This window comes from Macaca fascicularis, chromosome 12, assembly GCF_037993035.2.
Source record: "Macaca fascicularis isolate 582-1 chromosome 12, T2T-MFA8v1.1".
NCBI lineage: Eukaryota > Metazoa > Chordata > Mammalia > Primates > Cercopithecidae > Macaca > Macaca fascicularis.
In genome coordinates this window covers 57,415,587-57,438,734 of record NC_088386.1, presented here as the reverse complement: position 1 = coordinate 57,438,734, position 23,148 = coordinate 57,415,587, and the positions used below count along the sequence as shown (strand labels likewise).

General features: G+C 34.5%; 1 protein-coding gene across 20 annotated transcripts in view; it reads right to left on the bottom strand.

Moving 5' to 3' along the window:
* Positions 1–23,148, bottom strand: part of SLC4A10 (solute carrier family 4 member 10) — a 391,994-nt gene that overhangs the window by 15,335 nt on the left and 353,511 nt on the right. For all 20 annotated transcript variants that reach the window (XM_065525564.2, XM_065525565.2, XM_005573309.5 and 17 more), the window contains 7 exons: positions 22,179–22,340; positions 20,639–20,752; positions 19,016–19,177; positions 12,621–12,872; positions 11,323–11,391; positions 5,504–5,677; positions 4,637–4,759 (listed from right to left, as the gene is read on the bottom strand). In XM_065525564.2, the coding sequence (XP_065381636.1) occupies positions 4,637–4,759; positions 5,504–5,677; positions 11,323–11,391; positions 12,621–12,872; positions 19,016–19,177; positions 20,639–20,752; positions 22,179–22,340 (1,056 nt within the window). The remainder of the gene's footprint in view (positions 1–4,636; positions 4,760–5,503; positions 5,678–11,322; positions 11,392–12,620; positions 12,873–19,015; positions 19,178–20,638; positions 20,753–22,178; positions 22,341–23,148) is intronic.

Genomic DNA, 23,148 nt, shown 5'->3' with positions numbered 1-23,148 from the left:
ATAATTTGGCCATGCTTTCCATATCCATAACCAATTCTGATCTATCTTAGCAGTAAGACATCCTCTGTAATTTGTTTGGTTGCACTTGTTTTTGATTGCTTTTATGTTTTCTTGGCCTTTTTCATGATCCTGCATTGGGATCACAGGTTCCCATTTGCCCTCTTCTTGTTTTCCCCTATAGTGTATATGTTAGAGTGAACCCCCAGTAAATCAAGACGTATCACTATCATGATCACTTCCACAGAGTAGAATTTCTAGGATTTATCCAACACTAACCCTCTTTCCTCCTACCCAGGAGCAAACATTCTGCTGGGATTTTCTGCCTTTAACAGTAAGTAGCCTTTTGTCAAATGTGTACAATGGCCTAGAGAATATTTAAGTAGGAAGGAAGGCATGTTGGTACTCTGAGCACATTTGGACATCCAGAATTTGATTCTGCAGTCTTCCCTTTACACAGAGCAATGTGCAAAATGTCAGGGTTCCAATATTCATTTCTACCCTGATTATAATCCTTTCTTTCTAAAAACTGAAGCATATGCATATGCATATGCATGAAGTACATGAAAATTTGGAACAGAAGCTCTGCGACCTTGGACTGGCCTGTGTAGCTATTTATTCTGCTTAACTCATTATTGAATTTTAAGGTCAAATGAATGTTTTCTCAGTGCCATAAGACCAGAAATGGGCTACTGATAGGAAAACCCTGGAAGCTAAAGGTACAAGCTTGTATCTATCATCAAAAGGACAAGAGGTGAGCCTACTTTAAATTCAAGTCTCAGGGAGCTGAGACATTTCTGCTATTTACCATCTTGCCAGTTCATGATCAAAGTTACTCAATTAATTTGAGCAATTGCAGAAATGCAACATTTCTGGAGAACTTGTCCATTTACCACCTTAACACACAATCTCCTAGAAGACTGGGCCTTAGTATAAGATGCCACGGTAAGATCACATCCTTCCACCGAGTCTGTAAGCCTCAAGAAAATAGAATACCAAGATCTGGGCAAACAAGTAGAAAATCAACCAGGAATTGAACTTTTAGTATAGTTCTTCCTAAATCTTCCTACTGTCTTTACTGACCATACTCTTTGAATACTAATTCTAAGCTAGAAAGTGAACCTCTTTAAACTTCCTTTTTTCTCTCCTGTTCGATGAAGAATTAGCTGTCTTTGCACTAGTCAGAGCTGTATTTTATTGTTCAATTATAGATTATTTATTGACTGTATTATTGGTTTTCTTGTTTCTTTCCACGTACTGAGGATCACATAAAAGTATCATCATATTAATCCATTTGAGATTTTAAAGATCTATAAACCTGCCTAGTTAATGTACTATGAGGCTTTTCCCTCTAACTTGGATATGAAGGATTTAGCAGTAAAATTGCCCAGTAAATCTTTAATCTATTTTTGTGTCTTTTCAGAAAGCATGAGTTCTAGGAAATTTACTAATATTTAGTTACTTCTAAAATCTTTATCTTCATAATCAGAGAACAGTAAATGCCCATTAAAGTACAGTGGGTATATAACATAAAAACATTAGACACTGATTACATATGTTCTCTGCCCTATGAGATTCATAAATTCCAAAATGGGCATATGGCACACACACATATAAGTACCATACATGCATAGCTATGTGAGTGGTTCTGGGAAGTGGGAATGGCAAATTCTAATAAATTCACAATTATTATTAAGCTTGTTCTCTCCTATTTCACAGAAGAATAAAAGGAGAATCTGAAATTTTCTTTGAATTACAATCAGAAAAATATTAAACATTACATAATAGATTACATATCATTTTTCATTTTGTGAACTTCTAAAAGGCAAGAATATTTCACGGTATGAGTATGATCTAAGGAGAATACTGTGAAAGAGATGACTATATGTCTGGGGCTGTGTTCTTTTTTTTTTCCAGAAGCAATAAAAACAGTTAACAAAAAAAGCAGAAAAATGAAGCAAAATTACATATGTAAGTTACTGTTTGAGTATAATTAATAGTATAGTAAGTGCTCACATAAAGTTGTTGATAGCTTCCTGGAGACTGTGACATTAAGTAAAGAACAAATAAAATCAATTTTACCATAGGCTAATTGATATAAACAAGAGTTAAATTCCTATGGCAATTTCTGGTGACAAAAACATCACCAAACTTCTAACTAAAGACCCAAAATGTTTTTAATATTAAACATTGAAATAAATGTGAGCTATACAAACGTAAGAAAAATTAATAAAAGCACGTAAGATATTGAATTAACAAATTTCTGGTGAGTCAGTGAATGACTGAGGTCATAGTGGGGATGGATCAAATCAAGGAATAAATGTTTGCAAAGTGAAAATTGTAAGGAGCACAACCTACCACCAAGCACTTCAAAAACAATAGCAATATGGCTGTGTTCACTGAGCATTTTCATACCAAATTGTTCTTGTACATTTGTGTGATTTTCGTATACTTGATGAATTTTTATTTTACAGTCATTTATATTCATTTATTCATTCCTTTTCCAAATCACTTATTCCAGTTCAAGGTCGAGGGTGGCTGGAGCCTATCTTGGCAGCTCAGGGTACAAGATGAGAACTAAGACTGGCCAAGACGTTATTCCCTTGCAGCACACACTCACACACACACCCACATGCACTCACACTGAGCCAATGTAGGCACGCCAATGAACCTAATGGGCACATTTTGGGGATGTGGGAGGAAACTGAAGTGTCCAGAGAAAACCCACACAGATATGAGGAGAATGTGCAAACTCCATACAGACAGTGGCCCTGGCCAGGGATTTTTTTTTTCATCAACATTATTAAAAATGCTGTATTATTCAAGGGTCTGCTGTACTGACATTATCAAAAAGACTGGAAGGGAAGCTCATAGCCAAGAGCTTTTTCATCAAAATTAAATTAATTTAAACCTTCTTGGGTATTGTGTTTGATGTCAATAATTTTATTTACATCAAATACGGATAATTTAAGGTTTTAGTATTTCTGTGTTCTAGTGTCCATTTTATTTAAATTTAACTTGTGCCAAATTATACTATATTTTTCTTGAAAAGTATCTGAGGATGAAAGCAAACATTTACTAAAGCCCTAAAAAGAAATAGAGACTATCAAAATATCCTAGTCAAAGTTCTTTTTTTTGAGACGGAGTCTCGCTCTGTCACCAGGCTTACTTCTGCCTCCAGTTCAAGTGATTCTCCTGCCTCAGCCCCCTGAGTAGCTGAGACTACAGGTGTGCGCCACCATGCCCAGCTAATTTTCGTATTTTTAGTGGACATGGGGTTTCACCATGTTGGGTCTTATCTCCTGAGCTCGTGATCTGCCTGCCTCAGCCTCCCAAACTGCTGGCATTACAGGCATGAGCTACCGCGCCTGACTCAAAGTATTATTTTTTTTTAAAAAAGCACTAATATCTAAATAAGAATATATCAAATAGAAACAAGTAATAACAATTGTATAATATGATCTTTAGTGTTAACATTAATATTACTAGAAGTATGATTCTAAGTATTGCCGTCTACAATATTTGGAAAAATTGAAATATTCTTACAGAATTAAGACACATCATGATGATGATGAATCTATCTGTGGGAATCCATTGTCAGTGATAGAACACCATGTAGAGTAAGGGAATTACCAATCACACATTATGTAGCCATATTGGTAGAAATTTCTGAGAAAAAAACCTCATTTGATTTATGGCCTGATCTGACCTCACTAAATGACTAAGACCACCGAAACATCTGCAAATGAATTTCCCAAAGGAAATAGGAGATATATCTATGGTTTGAGCAAATAGAAAGTTGATACATTTACTGACTACTTATAGAGAAAAATAGCGTAATTCTCATTGAATATTTTATTTCAATTTCATTTCTATTTATGTGAAAATTTTGTTGTGTTTTACATTGTATGGGCTCTTATTTTCCCCTCATTTACACTCTTTGTAATTTTTATACACTTAAAAAAATGTTGATTAAGTAGCTTTCAAAATAGACTCAGGCTTAGATATAAACTTTAGATATGCCATGAAACTTAAAATACATTGTTATACCATATAAAATAGAATAAAATAAATAAGTAGCCTGTAAAAATAAATTCCAGAAGTTTCTCCAACATCTACTTAATCTTAAATCACTTCAAAAGCAAATCAGATCAACATTTTTCCTAGTAAACATTTCACCTATTTCAAGAATAAATAATTCTTCATTAGAATATTTTGATTAAAACTCTGTTCCCTAGGAAAATGCCAACAGTAATAATGTCTCTTCTTTTTGTTCTCACATATGTAACAACGAAACAATGACTGCACGATCATAATTTGGAAATAGTTAAGTATCAGCAAGTTTCTGCCATCCATGGGGGAGGAATCAGAAAAATGAGCCTTACAATTTGGAGGGTTAGTACAAGGTATTTCTGTATTTCATTAGGATTTGGTTTCCTCCTGTAAGATCTTCTTTCTCTCTCTGTTCACATCTTTATGATTTTAAACATTAAACTTCCAAACTAGTCTACTTGTGGTTATTAGTGATCACTGTCTAAAGACACAACTGTATAGAGATAAAAACAATAATTTAGTTTTGCAAAGAAATATTACTATGTTCCTTTTTTCTTTCTTTACGAAACATCGATTTTGCTCTTACTTCTTTTTCAGCATCTTCCAGTTTCTTTTTCTTACTCTCGGGCATTAAATCATCCAACCAGCTGAGTTCCCGCTTTGTGAACAACAAGTCCATCAACTTTCTTACAAATACCAGGGCTAACACCTGAAGTAAATAACAAACTAGTTTAAAGTGGAAAAATAATTAAAGCGAGTGGTGTAGATTTGCCGGTATGGTTTCTGGTAGAAACAATTTCTATTAGGCCTGAGATTAAAGTAAAAATTAAAGAGATATATATGTATAAAACATTATCTAGTCTTCTGCTTCCTTCATTTTCTTTTCTTACTACATCCCCAAAATAATGACTATGATTTTACCCAATATGAGAGTCAATTAAATAAGCTATTTAAAAAATATATATAACATGAATTTGACTATGTTTCCTTAAATACATGTAGTTAATAGTTTATACTATATTAAATTAACACTAGAACATTTTTATCTATATTAATAATTACAAAATTATTTAGTCATTCAAATTCACTATAGTTTTTGAAGTATTTGAAACTTGCCTGAAACATTTAATACAACGTTATTTTAAAAATCCTCCTAATTTTTCACATTTGCTAGTATCTTTAATGTTAAATTTTGGAAGGATGCATTTTTCCATCCAGCTTCAATTAATTCAGACAATCACAAACATTCAGAGTGATAGAGACAAAAATAAGAATCACTGAAATTCATAGGCATTCTCAAACCCTATCTTAGTCAATACTTTTAGTGCCAAAAGTTATATTTTCCAATAATTGTTCAAAATGACTCAGTTGTTCCAATTTCAGTTCATGTGTTTGTTTCCAAAGAGACCAGCAAATCAGAGAAAGAGAAAAAGAGTTGACAGAAGTTTCATACCATCATGGGAAAGACAATAGCAGCTCTTGAAACTTTTATTATCCACAAAAGGCCAAGGCAACTCATCTGAATAATCGTGAAGAGATGCACTTTTCGAAGTGGTACATGCCTTAGGTATATAAAATCTGGTTGATGTTTTGCAGGCATCCAGAAGAGCTTTATCCTATCAAAGAACTAAAAGATTAAACAGACTAAATTGTTTTTAGGTGTAAGACAACAATAAAAGTAGGACAAGTTGATGTTTAATATGGTTCAAAATTTTAGGTTAAATGACATACCTGGATAACACTAAGTTGATACCTGGGCATCAGGACAATGGGATTGTTACGCTTACCCTCTGAAACACTACAATTTCAGTTTAATAATAGCCCACATTTTCTTGAATATGGAGACGGGTTACAATTTAGAAGAGTTTAAAAATAGAAAGCCAATGTTAAATATTGCTACCTTGAAGAGTGGAGCCCTGTGAAGCAAAACATAACTACCATCTTCTTTTTCCTTGCCACATCACAAACTCTTCCTTTATTTGCCCCTCAATATTGGGATTCCTGGACTTGCATTCTCTGTCTTCTTTTCTCCTGGAATAGTTCATCCATACCCATGGCTTTGACCTTCACATACTTGCTAATGATTCACAGACCTACATCTCTGCCTGAGCTCTCTCTTGGGTTCTAGACCCTTAACCAGCTGCTAAGTATGGTATTTTAACCTCCTTATTTTGACTCTGCTGTTTTGACTTTGCCCGCTTAATCCCCAACAAAAGTTTAGATGCTGTCTTTATGAACACAAACATCTTAACCATAAAGATTTAACCTAAATAAATTTTTGTTAATAAAGTATGTTCCAGAGCAAATTTTGTTAACTCTATTTTTTCTTGATTAACTTTATATGCAGCACTGTCATTTGTATATTTTCAGTTGTATTTTATTAAAATAACTTTCATCTCAATCAATGTTATTTCTGTTTCAATCTTGCCATAAAGATAGTACATAGTATTACATAAAACTATTGTTATAGTACTGCATACTATTATGTTACAGCTTTGACTTTGAGGGCTTTTTTTAATCAAGCAAACCAATTTTTCTCAATTTGAATTTTATAAATTAAATGCACACAGGAAGGTTAAATCTTTAATCACATTTTATTTATTAACAAATCATACTACATGATAGTTTTATTTTATGTAGATTGTTTGGTTTATTGTTCTTCGGCCAAGTTTTGCAGTTTTCAGTGTTTCCAACTAGAGGCGATTATTTAGAAAATAATGGTTTCAATCACTGTCAGTCACTGTTTTATTTCATGCCATCTCTACAGTAATATCTATTACGCATTTTCAAAAAGTAATATTAGATTTTATTTTTTAACTAATTTATTTTAAAAACTGTAGGCAATTCTCATCAAATATGTCAAATTAATATGCAAAGGAACAGTTGTCCATTGAGTTAAAATGTTAGAGTCAAAACACCCTGTTTTACCAGGACCTGCTTGTATATATAGTAAGAATCTCAAACTCAACATAAACCTATCTTCCCTTCTGTGTTCTATGTCTTACGGCATGACACGGCCTTCCTTCCCTCAGTTATCTAAATAAGAATCGTACATACATTAGTTCAGTCCCAGACCATTCATTTATTCATATTTATTTATATATTCCAAAAACATTATTGAAACATTATATGCAGACTACTAAGTGTTGAACTCATTCCTGACTAATCTCTCTCCATTCTGTCCATGTATGTGTCATTAGGTTTTAAAATTTCTATTTCCTAAATATTATTTAAACTTAAAAGTCATTAAATAAACAAAAACTTGGTGCATGGTAGAGGTAGGAATAGGAAAGAAGTAAAATAAAATCTTCTGGCTTACAATGGAATATTTCCTTTTCTGTAGAACTAGTTTTTCCCAGCCACCATTTCTCCATTTGTGAAGCTATGTTATTGCATAAGTGTACTTCAGTGTGTGGGTGCTTCAATTGTTATTGTTTAAATGGCACATTTGCTTTACTTTGGATTCCTGAAGTGTTGGAATGAATATAGATGTGGGTATATATCTGAATACAGAAACAGCATTCATGAGAACACTGTGATCTGTTTTTTCTGCCATGTTTCACAGTGAGAAGCTCAGATAATAAGTTTCTTAATATTGCCAAACAAGCAGGTAACATAGATTCCTTCAATAGGGTAAGAGAGTAACATGCTCCTGGAACTGTTGATATTCAGTATATGTTTAAATAATAATCATCATCATGACAAATGTATTCTGAGTTTTACATTTGGTTTTTATTATATCCTAGAATCAATATCACATTTCCCCACCCAGTTAGCTACAATTCCAAATAGGAATTTCAACTTCCTGGGCTTGGGGTCACTTACATTTTCACAAACCCTGTTTCTCAGTGTGAGACCCTGTTCGTCAACATGTGCCCCAGCTTGCTGTTTCATTTGTGTTCTTTAAAACTCATTATATTTAACTCATGGGCCTTTCATAATGTTTTCTTCAATTTTCATTTAAAAGATTCACATCCCAAATAACTCCAAAACTTGACATTCTTGTTTAATTCTAAACCTCATGGGTATAAAATCATGTGGAATTAGAGGGAAAAATCTGTTGAAACCTATCATCAAAATGATTTTACTTTGTTTCTTAAACTTCTGCTGCTGTATTTATGTGAGCCTGGGGCCTAATAATAAATACTTTTCACTTACAGATGAGATTAGTACTCATGGAACTTTTGCCAAAGGCAAAAAAAAAAAAAAAAAAAAAAAAGGAAAAAAGAAAAACAAATATAACAAAACCTCTTCAGTATTCTTCTCTAATGCCTTACAAAACCAATTCTATCAAACTACACTTTCCATACATGAAATTTTAAATGAGCAAATTAAATCTAATTTGAGTAAAATTAAAACACATAACATGGCTCAACCATCTCCCTCTCCCAGTTAATTGTTTCCCAGTGTCAGGATGAAGAGTCAGTCATACTATCAATTTTGGGTGTTCCGTGACCTGCAATGACTTCAAACTTAAGTTTGCCTCAGACTGGCACCCAGTACCGTCTTAAGGCCTAAGTGCTGCTGCTTCTTCCAAAGTCACAAGCTGGTTAGTTATTTGCTCAGGAACAGAGATCCTGTGCTGCCTGTCCTGCAGGTTAACTATCCTCTTACATGCTATGAACAGCAGTGAGTCTAGCTGTGTCACAGAAAAAGCCGCAATTTATTTTTGCTTTTCAGTTGACAAAATACTATATGATAAATAAGCCTCTAGTCTCTTTTTCAAGAACATTGGAGCGTTGGGCTAAATAATGTTAAATTATAAAACAAGATTATTCAAGGGACAATTTAAGTAGAAATCTATTAGTTTGCTAGGACCGTCCTAAAAAATTACCACAACTTGGTGGCTTAAATCAATAGAAATATATTCTTTCACACTTGTGGAGGCCAGAAGCCTAAAGCAAGATATTGGCAGGGCCACACTCCCTTTGAAGGTCTTAGGGGAGAAAACTTCCTTGCGCCTTCCAGCTCCAGGTGGCTCCTGGCACCCTTGATTAATGGCAGCAAAACTCTAATCTCTTTCTCCTTTTTTTTTTTTTTTTTTGTGAGACAGAGTCTCCCTCTGTCATCTAGGCTGGAGTGCAGTAGCGTGCTGGGTTGAAGTGATTCTCCTATCTCAATCTCCTGAGTAGTTGGGATTGCAGGCATGCGCCACCACACCCATATAATTTTTGTATTTTTAGTAGAGACTAGGTTTTGCTGTGTTGGTCAGGCTGGTCTCAAACTCCTGACCTCAGGTGATCCACCCACTTTGGCCTCCCAAAGTGCTGGGATTAGAAGTGTGAGCCAACTATGCCCGGCCTTCCTACATCTTCATATGGCCTTCTTCCCTGTGTCTCTCTGTGTCGTCTCCTCTTCTTCTTCTTCTTTTTTTTTTTTTTTTTTTTTTTTGAGACAGTGTCTTGCTCTGTTGCTCAGGCTGGAATGCAGTGGTGTGATTTCCGCTCACTGCAACCTCCACCTCCTGGGTTTAAGCAATTTTCCTGCTTCAGCCTCCCGAGTGGCTAGGACTATAGGCATCTGCCACCACGTCCAGCTAATTTTTATGTTTCCAGTAGAGATGGGGTTTCACCAGGTTGGCCAGGATGGTCTTGATCTCTTGACCTCATGATCCACCCACCTTGGCTTCCCAAAGTGCTGGGATTACAGGCGTGAGCCATACCACACCCAACCCCTCTCCTCTTCTTATAAGGACCACAGTCATTAGATTTAGGGCCCACCCTAAAACCATGATTATCTTATCTTCAAATCCGTATCTAATTACATAGGCAAATAGTCTATTTCCAAATAAGGTCACATTTTGAGACGCCAGGTGGACATAAATTTTCAGGAAACACTCACTATTCAACCAATAACAGTATCATAAAAGAAATATGTGGGAAGAATTTGCCTACAGCTTCTGTAAACATTTAGAATACACTTGTGGAGGTTCTAAAATGTGTCCACAAATTCTTTGATACTCTTCTCTTCAAGAGATAGAGTCTCCCTTTTCCCTTCACTTGGGTGCAAGCTGGACTTAGTGGATAGCCTCTAACAAATAGAAAACGTGGAAATGACCATGTATGACTTTGAAGACTAAATCAAAAAGCACTTTTCATCCTTTCTCTCTCATTCTCTTCTCCTTCTTTCTCCTCTCTCTCTTTCTCGCTCTCTTTCTTTCTCTCTCTCTCTCTTTCAAATTGCTCAGTCTGAAGGAGTTACATTCCATGTTTGGAAGACACACTAAGTATTCCATGGAGAGGCTACTGTGGCAAAAGACTGAGTCATCCTACCAACAGGTAGAAAGGAACTGATGCCCTCATGCCCACAGTTGTGGAATAGACATTTTGGAAGCAGATCCTCCAGCACTATCAAACCTTCAGATGCTGTGGACCTTGTCCACACCCTGACAGTGACCACATGGGACATCTTGAACCAGAACCATCTGGCTGATCTGTTGCCAAATTCATGCCTAAAATATTTATTTAACCAATACTTACTTAAATAATGTACAAAGTTCCCCTTATACTTGAAACTGCCTATATCTTTATTTTAGTCTAATTTTAAAATAATCCTATAAATATAACAGTAAAACAAACAAAACAAGGTGTAAAAACCCCAGGATATCACTATCTCAACAAATTGTTTTTATTTCTACACCTTCCTTTACAACCCATCTCAAACTCATGGCTTTATAAACCTATGGTCAGTAGTTTCTTACTGTGTATTATGTCATAAGCATTTTTGCCATGTTACTTTTGTAATTCCTAAAAGTACATTGGAACTTTAACTGATACAAAATTATCAATTTTCAGTGAATATACCATAGGTTACTTAATTATTTTATTGCTGTTAGAGAATTGGGTTGTTTCCAATATTATAACAGTATGTGTTAAAATGAACATCTTTGTACATAAAGATTTTTCCTATTCTTACCAACAGATGTCCATACACAAGATTAAAGTGTCAAATATTATAAATATTTGGATATGTATTGAAATATATTACTATGATTTTTCTAAAAATGCTGTAAAATCTAAGCCTCTTACAGTTTTAATATACTTACGATAAATAAAATACCATAAGTTTATGAACCTTAGATGCTGGAGAGTATCTTCTTTAACTTTTGTAACTCTTCAAACAAGTTTTGAAGAAAAACAAGTTTGAAGAAATTTAATTGTGGTCTAAAAGCTGTTCCTCAGGTGGCATCATTTTCTTAGCTGTCACATGACTTATCAGTAGATCTTAAGATAAGTCATCACAGATATGCCTGTAGTACTGTAAGTAATTTACCTGAATTCCCTTTAGAGATGAAGCACCCATATAAAGAAACACTCCATATAGCACTGGCATGGGAATAAACTGTAAAAGAACAATTGGAGAAAAGGTACAAATCATTTTCAAATATATTGTGGTTTTGCATTTATCAAAGAAAAAATGGAGAAAAAAGGCATTTTTGAGTAGAAACAGTATAGTACAGATTCAGAAGACATGGATTCAAGTTCCAGCTCTAGCACTGTTTAGCTGTGTAACCTTAGGGAAGTTACTTAAGCTCTCTGTGCCTTAGTTTCCAATATCTAAAAGGGGATGATAACAATAGGGCTGTTATAATTATTTAATAAGTCAAAATCTGTTTTTAAAAACCATGTAGTATATAATGAACAATAATACTATTATTATGCCACTTTAGAGACAATTTGAATTTTGTTTTACAAAGATAAGATATTTGGATTAAAGGTAAAGAAGGAAGCTAACATTTAGATGTGTTTCCTGCATTATGCCAGGTATTTGTAAATATATGGATTACTCAGATTTTCTCTTTTTATTGGAATAGTTCACCATCATCTTATATCTATAAGATAATTACTTACATAACATAATTACTTACATAATTCTTGCAAAGGTACTTGTGTTAATGATCAAATACTAGTAAACTAGTAAATGATTAAATAATTTAATTAAAATGTCAAATTATTGGCAAATAAAATGTGTTGTAATTTATAGCAGAATTAACACACCTTGGAAATATCTGGCAAAATTACATGACAAAATAATTACTAGTTAATCCCCTTTAAAATAGATTTCAAGTTTTCTGTGGGAAAAAAATCAGTATATGCAAAGATGATGTCCAGACAGTGGTTTCATAGAGCACTTAAAATGGACCAGGCTCATTCCTTCACCTCTATATTTTATTAATAGTAAGTAATATTAACTGCTAATATATTTATCCATTGACAAGAAAATAGAATCTTTATGAATGCCTGTAATGAATTCAGGTCACAAGTCAGTCAGAAACAATGAGTGACTTTTTCCCATAGCTTGATCACCATTTCAAAATTGTTACAATAATTTACTCATCAAATTTTACTTTGCCAGACTAAATTTTTATGTATTTAACGGTTTTAAAATATAGGACATAATTTCCCTCCCTTAGGTTATGAAGAATTATATAAACATGGTTAAGAAATTCATCACTTTCATCACATGCCACACAATATTTGCAAATTTATGGCTCAGATTCAAATGAAAATATTAAATTATGATAAATATATTCTTCTTTCTCTCAAGTTCATAAAGACAGATTTCGTTACCTTCAGAATACTGGTCATAAAGACTGATGAACCCATAAGAATAAAAATCATAAGCCCTGTAACCCTTTGCTCCCGAATGCCGAGAAATTTGGGTTGTTCTCCTGGAGCTGAACATTCTGATTCCAGTTTTAGGCTATTGACATGAGTGATGGAGAGGACTGTGGCAGCCACAAACCATGGCAGGCCCATGATGGAGCATACACCGAGCATGACAGCCACCATTAATAGGTCCAGATGGTACCCACAACCTTTCTGTTTAAAAAAGAAAGAAAGAGAGAAAGAAACTGTGTCAACAACAGGGCTAAGGATGGCCTGATTGCGAATAGAAACCACTTCCTGATGATACTCAACAAGCCCTTCATATCAGATATCCTGGAGTAAACTCTTAAACAAACATTCAGTTTCCAGTTGCCCTCTTTTGTCTCATTGGGTGACTTTTATTAGAAAAAAATAATATCATGGAGCCTAAGCTCCCCTGTATAGTCATTTTTTTCCTTAATATAGTGCTATCTTGTTCTAAATTGTTTAAGTTTCAACACTAGACAAATTAAGCCCCTCCTTAGAAATCACAGTTTTTTGTTTTCTATTTCCTCTGTTATGCTACTCCACTGTCAATAACCTCCAGGTGTTGCAAACTAAGTGCTTCCTAGGCCCAGGTAGGAAATGTAAAGGAGGAAAAATAGGTGTAGTGGGGTGTGTGGAAACTGCCCTCTTGCACAGACAGGGTGCTCTCGGAAGAGGGAAATCAAAGATCGGGAAGAGCACTCCCTCCATACCCTGTAGGAACCAAAAGTGTAGAGCCACAGAAGCAGCCAAAGGTTTGGCCTACTTTATGTTCCACCTTTCCTTTTTAATTTTTAGTGACTGCTTCATGAGAGGCAGTATAATAAAGTGGTTAAGAATATAAGTTCTGGAGTCAGACTGCCTGGAATGAAATGCTAGCTCAACCAATAAATCACTTAAGCTCTTGTGTCTCTTTTTCCCTATCTGAAAAATGATGATGATGATGACAGTAGAAGGCACCTCACTGGACCGTTGTGATAACTAAATTAGTTAATGTTGTAAATAATTTAGAATAATATCTGTTGAATAGAAAGCGACCAGAAAATGTTAGGTACTATTATATTCTAATGGTTAAGCAATAAATGTTTCTTTTGTACTCATTAGGTTTCAAGGCTCCTTAATAAAACTATTAATATGTTTCTTAAGAGCAGATAACTTACATAACTTCTCAGCATTTCCTCTTGTTTTTAGCACAATCATTGGCACACAATAAGCAATCAATAAAAGTTACAAATTGACTTTTTTGAAAATAAAATATGCATCAAACTTTTCAGAATCAAATTTAGTAAGTGTAATTTTAAAATAAATACAGCAGTTAAATTTATTATTATGATCATGAGCAGAAATTACCAATTCTTCTAGGAGAATAATAGTCTGATTTTTAGCGGTAGTTTTATATAACTTCAAGCAGTTTGCAGTTAATATGAAAGCTCTTATAGCCTGGAGTGTGAAACACACTGTTGCATATTTGTCATGGTAGTCTTTCTCTGTGATTTTGTTTTCTTAGTAACAAGATTCTTAAACTCAGTTGTACTTTCTTTCCTTTCTGCTCATCCCTTCCAAATTATAAAAGTGCAAGAGATGATAGTGAGGAGAAAATGAGAGTTATGTACCTAAGGACCTGTTCCTCCTATGTTGGCACCAAAGCAGTGGTACCTTTCATTGGCTCAGCTTACTGGGGCAATGCTACAATTCACCAAAATGTCTAACTCAATTTCCTGAATGAATATGACTCTGGAAACTTTTCTTTGCAAGTAACTCAAGAAAGAATTTGATTAGTAAGAGCTGAAGAGTAGGAAGAGAAACTGCCTGGTGTCAGCATAATCAAAAAAGCATAGAAAAAAGCTTTGCCAGGACCGTAATATTGTACCTTGGCCTTTTGTAAAACATTTTGGAAGGTGTAATTCCGTAGAATAGAACTCAGATTTTGGTCTCTTTAAAGGACAACGTCTTAAGCAGCTTGAGAAGTGTTTTGTCCTAGCAACTCTGGAGGGAGAAGGATGTAGAACAGTGAAGGACCTCATACTTAAGCCTCTGCCTCTAAGGGAGTACAATGTGAATGCTGCTCCCTTGGAGTTGTTTTGCAAAATTGTGGTACTGCTAAGAGAAAATGAAAGATGTAAGAGGAGCTAGTGGCTGTGAGATGAACATCAGAGGAGGGCAGAAGACAGGGGGCCTTGAGAGTCAGGCTTGTACTTTTTAGCACACCTGGACTTTCTCAGAGTCCACATTCACTACAGCTCAATGATATGAGGGAGACCTTCATCATGATAGTGATTTCCAATAGCTCTTATTGAATGTTTAAAAAATATGATACAAATGTAAACAGTGGGATTCTGAATTGCAGGAAGTGGGCAAAATAATTCTTTCAGAGGAAATAATTTCTTTTCTAAATTCATAAAGCTAGCTTTGTAATGTATAAATATATAACAAAAACAAAAATATAATTTCCCCTAATTATGCTGTACAACAATGGGAGCATCTTGATTCAATGTAAACCAAAGGAAATAAATAAAGCACTTCTTGCTCTTCCCCTAACTAACCAGTATCCTTCTTGCCTTTCATTTAAAATGTCTTTAAAAACTTGGACTTTGTAACAAAATTATTAGCTGATAGGCATGCCAGCCAAAGAGAAGTACCCCTTTGTCAGAGAGAGAACTCTACACCTTCTAACATATTTCTGTAGATTTTTTTTCTCAAATAAAGACAGAGCTAGAGCTTTTATTCTCACATTCATCCATGAATCACAGGAAATGGACATATGGGAGGAAAAGGGAGCATAGCAACAGGTGATGCTACACCAGACCCCACTAAAACCAACATGCAGCAAGACAAGAGGCCAGCCAAGAGGACCATCTGATACCCAGATGCCACTGCTGAAAAAATTCATTTCAAAGCTTGGCAGCAATTTCCTGCATCTGTCAAGTTAACCACATAAAAGACTATAGATTGACATGAAGAACCAGGCTGACAAAGAGGGCAAAAAAGAACATATCAAATGCCATAATCATCAAGAGAATATGGTGCCAAATGAATGTTGCAAATGCATTCATTTACTCAAGTGATCCGGGATTGTATTGCTGTTTATTAAAAATGATGTCAAAAGAAGCCTGAACTGTCTACAGAAACATGTAGAAAAGCCCACAGTTGTATCTTAACAGAAACTTTCTTTTTTATAAGATTATATCTCTCTTTTCACATTTAGAGAATGTGCTTTAAAAAACCCAAGTAGATATTTTTAATGCTTTTCAAAGGGATTCAGTTAACTTATGCCTAATCCACTTCTCCAAGGGAGAAACAAACAAACAAACAAACAAACAAATGCTAGAGAGAGTATGGATTTATATGTACATTTATGTATAATATACATGATACTTCACATTCTCAAATTTTTATATTTGCCTCTTCTTTCACTCTGGAGCCATCCGAAGGATAACAGAATGCAATGAGTTCGAGTTTTACTAATTTTGAGCTCCCGCATTCTTTGGGAGTAGTAAGTCACCAATACAGTGCAACACAGCTTTATATAAAAACAGTTTTTTTTTTTTTTTTTTTTTTGAGACAGAGTCTCACCCTGTCGCCCAGGCTGGAGTGCAATGGTGCAATCTCAACTCACTGCAACCTCTGTCTCCTGGATTCAAATGATTCTCCTGCCTCAGCCTCCCGAGTAGCTGGGATTACAGGTGCCCACCACCACGCCCAGCTAATGTTTGTATTTTTAGTAGATATGGGGTTTCACCATGTTGGCCAGGGTGGTCTCTTAACTCCTGACCTCGTGATCTGCCTGCCTCGACCTCCCAAAGTGCTGAGATTATGGCGTGAACCACTGTGCCTGGCCAATAAAAACATTTTTATCAGCATGAGAAATATCGTCTAAAAGAAAACCAGCTACTAGTTCTGGCAATAGAGGTGAAGAAAAAGTAAAAAGATCTAAAATATGTTTGGGAGAGATAAAGAATGAAAAGAGGAATTCTGAGTTGATTTGGGTGTATGTAGACTTAGATACATGATGTGGAGTCTACCAAGTGTTTGATACACAAACTACAAAACATGATTCATTAAACAATTTCGGGGAATGCTCCAACTAAGGCAAAAATGGGTTTCTCAAAGTGAGAAAAGAAAATTAGTAAAAGCTGAAAATGCTTTCACAAGTGGTTAGCTTGTGGTCTGGTGATATACTCAAGAAACACATCTTTTAGTGAAAATGTGGTTCAAGTCAAAGCCAGGAGACTGCAAACATTTCAGTGAAGCGGGGAGAAGTACTATGGAACAAACCGTTACTCTGAGTAAATAACATTCTGAGAAGGTGATTTTGTTGTTGTTAACGGGAAACCCAGTAGCATCAGACCACACTCTACAGAAGCTTAAGGAGATAAGAGTTGTAGGCCCAATAGGGATTCAATGTAGACAAAATACATCTTCACTGGAAGAAATTTGCTTTTAAAGTATTCATATCTAAGGAGGAGGATGGAGAGTTCCGATTCGCAGTGGCCAAGAACGGGCTGACTCTTCTGCCTGTGGCCATATAGCAGAGTTTATGATTAGCCAGATTTGCTATATCACTTACTAAATCCAGAGTAGTAAGGGGCAAAAACATGAAACTTTTGACTACATAATCATTTCTTTGCACAATAAAACAGATTTAGTAATGTAGCCTTAGGTTTATTTCAGTGACAAAAATAGTTCTAGTTCTGCATTTAATTCTATAAATGCAAGTACTTGAAAGGACCACTTGAAGAATGCTTTATTACATTTTTGTTATTCCACAGTGTATGTGAAGGGGGAAATTAGTGTATTTGTCAATGTGGAGCTTTGGAAAGGCTGTGAATGTCAAGGGCTCATGAAGAACATGGAGTAAGAGCAAGTGCCATGTGATTTATAAGGTTGAGGGCCCAGGAAAGGGCAAAGATTCAGAATGGCCAGGAAGGTAATAACAATCTCAGCACACATTTCACTTCCACACTTTGTTTTAATATGATTCCACTTACAACAAGAAAAAATTGCTGCCTGAATCCATTTAACTGATGGCCCTTACAAAGGATAATTTTTTCAGTGGACTCACTAGAATTTCTGCCTAATTATGAAGGCTAAAAAAATCTTTTTTGAAAGGTAAATAATAATTATATGGCTTGCTTTCTTCCTAAAACAGTTTTTTAGTTGATTTTTAAAAATGTGTCATTTAATAAAATACATAAAGTTGTGAGAATTCTGAAGTTACATTCTACAAAGAGAATGAAGAATGTCCTTTGCTTTCAGACACACATTCTCTCCATCATATACTCAAAATTCCTTCTTCATAAGATTTATTGCAAATAAGTGTGCTTTCTTACATTTATGTTATTATTGTTATTAAAAGCAATGGCAAAAACCACAATTACTTTTGCACTAACGTAATATATTGCATCAGAGTTTAATCAGATATTTTTTTCATCTTTCTAACATTCTTACAAAAGAAATCCTATAAAGCATGATTTCTTTATAGAAATCTGACAATGATTTTTTTCTCCTAGAGTTTAAAGGGTATGTGAAAATAGCTGGCAATTTCTCCATGATACCAAAACAAAAACAAGATTGTGCATGTTCTGTTTTTACAAGGTTTGATGCAGATTATTTTTAACCATTTAATGATTTCATTGACTTTATTTAACATATTCCTGAAAGTAAGTGATAGTGCTTACATTACAAATCTCAGGCAAATTGCATACCAGTGAACAATTTTGATTATTCACAACTGCAAAATGGCAAGGTCAGAATGTAACCAAGACACATCTATATTTACTTATTCTTTTTATAAAAGAGACAGTGAAATCTGCAATAAAACTCAAAGATGTCACTTCCAAACTGTGACGTTTATGTCTGGATTTTGTTGTTATAGGCAGAAAGAAAAATAATTAAAGAAAATAAGAAATAGTTGAAGTTGTAATTTATTCTGATAATGAATTAAATGTAATAGATACACTTAGGGTTAAATAGAGGAATAGAGGAATCTCAGATGTAAGACAAGTTGGTATGGTTGTACTTCACCAGAACAGATTGTTATTTCACTAAAATATGCTAAATATGGTAAAGTTAGAACTTTGACAATGTTTTTTTATTTTATGCCTTGGAGGTGAGTTCTCAGACTTGAGCTCAGCCAAGTGCTACAAATAAGTAAATTCTCAAAGCATTGTAAGACCAAGTATCTTGTAAGACAATAAAAATTATACATCTGAAAATGTTATTTTATGTATTTCACTGTACAAATGAATAAGAATACAGGAGAAGTCAAATGAACATCAGTTAATATCAGTTAAGTCATAATGATTTACATTAAAATGAATGTTAAAATATACCTTTAGCTTATGCTCTTTTCTGTTGATGATGACAGCTGTAATCTGTTGGTCCATAAAAATTAGGATAGTACAAAGCAGAGCTGGAATTATAGCAGCTATTACTGTCCACCATGGGTTTGGACCTAAAGGTGTAACAAACCAGCCACGATCATCTCTGGTGGGCTGTATAAAGTAAAGGATGTGCATAGTTATGAACTGGATTAATGAATACTTGATCAAATTAAGTCTTACAGATGCTACCAGGAAAGCCCTAATTATAAACAGAGGAGCTGAGTGGGCTACAATAAATAATAATAATACTCATAAAGCACTTAAAACCATTTTAAGTGCTTTAAATATTTTAACTCATTTTTTTTCTTCACAACACTCTAAAGATGACACAGAAAAGAAAATTGAGGCATAGAGAGATCCAGTAACTTGCCCAAGATCTCAAAGCTAGTACGTGGTAGAGATGGGATTTAAACTCTGACAGACTTGTTGAAAAATCTGTGTTCTTAATCAATACCTGTATTAAATAAAATAATATCAATATTTACCATTAACTATTGGAAAATGTATTGAAATTTACAAATAGCACATTGACACATAGAACACTGTGCTAGAACTGAGATACAAAGATAAATCAGAGGCTTCTTTCAGTTTAGAATCAGAGACAGACATCTAAACAGAATACATCATTATGGTATTGTAACTGTTATTTTTGATGTGCAGAGGCTATTGAGTGAAAATGGAAAAAAAGATACTTGGTCAGAGCAGAGGCTCAGGGAAGGGTTCCAAACATGACTGCTGTCTGAGATGATTCTCAAAATTTCATCTGACAAGAGTCCTATATAGAAGTCCCCAGCCCTGTTTGACAGAGAAAACAAAGGGGCACTCCTAATCTGAAAAGCTGAAATCTGAAATGATCCAAAATCTGAAACTTTTGAGCACTCACATGATGCCACAAGTGGAAAATTCACACCTCACTTCATGTGATAGGTCACATATATTATTAAGAATAGTGTATAAAATTACTTTCAGGTTATATGTATAAGGTATATAGGAAACAAAAATAAATTTTGTGTTTAGACTTGGGTCCCACCCCCAACATACCTCATTATGTGTTTGCAAATATTTCAAAATTTGAAAAAAAAAAAAAAAAAAGAACTCTGAAACACTTCTCATCCCAAGCACTTTGGATAAGGAATGTTCAAACTGTACCTCATTAGTAACACGGTCAGAATTCTATTTCCAATCTATTTTTATCTGTTTTTCAAGCCTTGTTCACTGTACAATTCTGCCAAGATAATCCTTTTCTCTTAGTTTCAAATGCTTCCTTATCTTTTAAGAATGTTATATATATATATATATATATATATATTTCAACTGTCAGAATTGACAGGAAATTTTTTCAAGCAATTTTTATATTTATAATTATTTATATTTTGTAATTCTTATTTTTTTAAACATTAGACCCCAATTTTAGCCATGCTGTGTGCATTTCATTTACTGCTCTTCTAATCTAAATTCTTTATATTTTCATGAAAATCCTAAGTACTAGGGTTATAGGTATCATCTAAATGAAGATTAGACTGAGAGAGATGGGGAGAGGGAGAGAGATAGTAAGTGCTATGATAAATTCACCTTGAAAACACTTGGTACTTGTAGTTTTGGAGATGGGATCCCAATGGCATAGTCAATTAAAACCATACACAGAATTGTAAGAAAGACAGCAAAGTCACTCACTATGGATCGAACCTAAAAATAATGAAAACACTTGTCACTTAAAGTAGCTATAAATATCAAGGAATACTCAGGAACATAATCTAGAGTCACACTTTATAAACACTTTATGACATAATATCATAATATTATATTTTATGCATACTATAAGATTACCATTAGCTCTGTCAGAACCTGAATATATATTTATGTATCACTGTCGTTAAGATTGGTACACACTCAACCTTTCCAGAATGAGGCATTATGGAATAGCTACATCGTGGTTGAGTTGTTTTCAATGTTTATTTAAAATCTAACTTTATGATGAACCCATGCATGTGAATATTCAGAACACAGAATAAGGTAGCATGGGCAGAATTTGGCGGGTTTTAGGGATCTCTTTCACACAGGTAACATTTTAATATGATAAACTTGAAGCATCATAAAATAAAATTATCTGTTTTTATCAAAGAAACATAATGTTTTAGTTTATCTAGAATATAAGCATGACAGTTGGGAATGTACACAACAGAGTGGGCAAATTTAAAATTTATTCTATGTGAGCCAATTTTTAAAGCCATTTCTCATTTATAAAGCCAATTCTGAGCAAATATTCACATACAATTATTATCCAGATCTAGTCTATTTTAAGATGCCTTTATGACATACACACAAGCATACACAAAATGCTTAAGATTATTGTTTCAGCTTATAAAAATGTTTTTGTATTAATCAGAGTAAGTTTTTTGGGGAAATAAATGAATCTTCCACTTTAGGGAAGAAAGTGGTGACAAAAAAGAAGCTCCTTTCGGAAGGAACAGTTCTTGAAATATTTTCCCAGAGTGGAATTTTGATCATAATCTATAGCTCATCCCTAAGAAGCTTGTTTCCTTGTTTCTTTTCCTTTTTTTTAAATTTTTTTTGGCGGAATCAGACATTATAGGTGTTACTTTGCAGTGTTAAATATTGAACTAAGCTGTTTCTCTGTTTACTTTCCTTTCCAAATATGCAGATGCAAACGTAGTGGGTTAGGGGGAGGGACTGACGGTTTAAACACTGAAAAAGAGAATATTGTTCCAATGAGTCTTGCGGGGGCTTCCCCAATTAGAGAATGTAATATAGGCTCCTCTGAGGTATCTGTCAGGCTGGAATAGTTCCCACTGTTCACTGGGCAAAAAAGTGACAATCAGTAATGCAGTGTGTGCTGTGAATTTCCAAAAACGTCAGTAGGAAAGTAGGAGTTGATCCGCGGGGTTTGCAGTTAGGAGAGAAGCCTGCATATGCACTCCCAGCACCTGCATCACAAAATTCTTTCTCTTCAGCCCCTCATCTCACCCCACAACTAACCTGGCAGCTCACTCACACAAAAGCCTTTCAGTGGCTCCCTTTATTACACCAATTACTCTTTCTTTTGTCCTATGTTATTTTACACTTAGATCAAGAAAATTATAGTCGTAAGTACCTTGGTTGGAAAATATCTGCTAGTCTTGAACTGCTTCAGGGTGGCTGACAGAGTAACTGTGGAAAAGAACAGGATCACCGACCAAAATAGAACATCTGGAACATATGGGTGATCATGGCCACAGGCCCGTCCAACATACTCTCCATGCAATGATTTGCATTCCTGCCAGAGGAAGTAAAACAAATGGAGCTACTAAGAAAAAACCAGACACATTTCTTGCAGAAAACTAACACCTTCTGATCAATTGTAGTTCAGATGCTGAGGTTTTTCCTTTATGGCTCTCGCAATGATTTAACAGGCATTACATTACGACTTTCAAGTTCAACTTGGATGGGTGGTGAGAAATATCAAAGGTTTATGAAAAATTTGAACATGAACCACCTTTTAAATTTAAATGTACAAGACTAATTGATTTACCAATTAATTAATGTGCATTAAATCTAATACCTACTAAGTTCCTAACACCAGATGTATTGAAAATATGACATACGTAATAGTGATTGGTTACTAAGGTCAGACACTATGCCCAGCTATTTAAATACATCATTTAAATTACTTTTCACAACAATCCCATAAAATAGGTTCATGTTATTATTTATATTCCATGTCTGAGGAAACTGAGGCATAGAGGGGTTAAATAATTTGTTGTGGCCTCACCACTGGTGGGCAGCCGCAGAGCTGTGATACAAACACGACTTCTGCAGTGAGATTATTATTGCTTATTGACGGACAACAATGTTTTGTAGAATTATCTAGTCCAAAAGCTGCCAAGAAAGATGAGAAAGGCAACAAGAAAACTATGACATACAATGACTGAAATGAAATTGTAAGTCAAAGATGGGACTATCGAACTTGGATTAAAGAACAAATGAGATAAAATTACTACATGAGCAAGGCAAAGCTCATATTTACTATGACTTCTCCATGGGTTATTTTTTCTTCTGCAACTGTAGTTCTGTAAGAGCCTGAA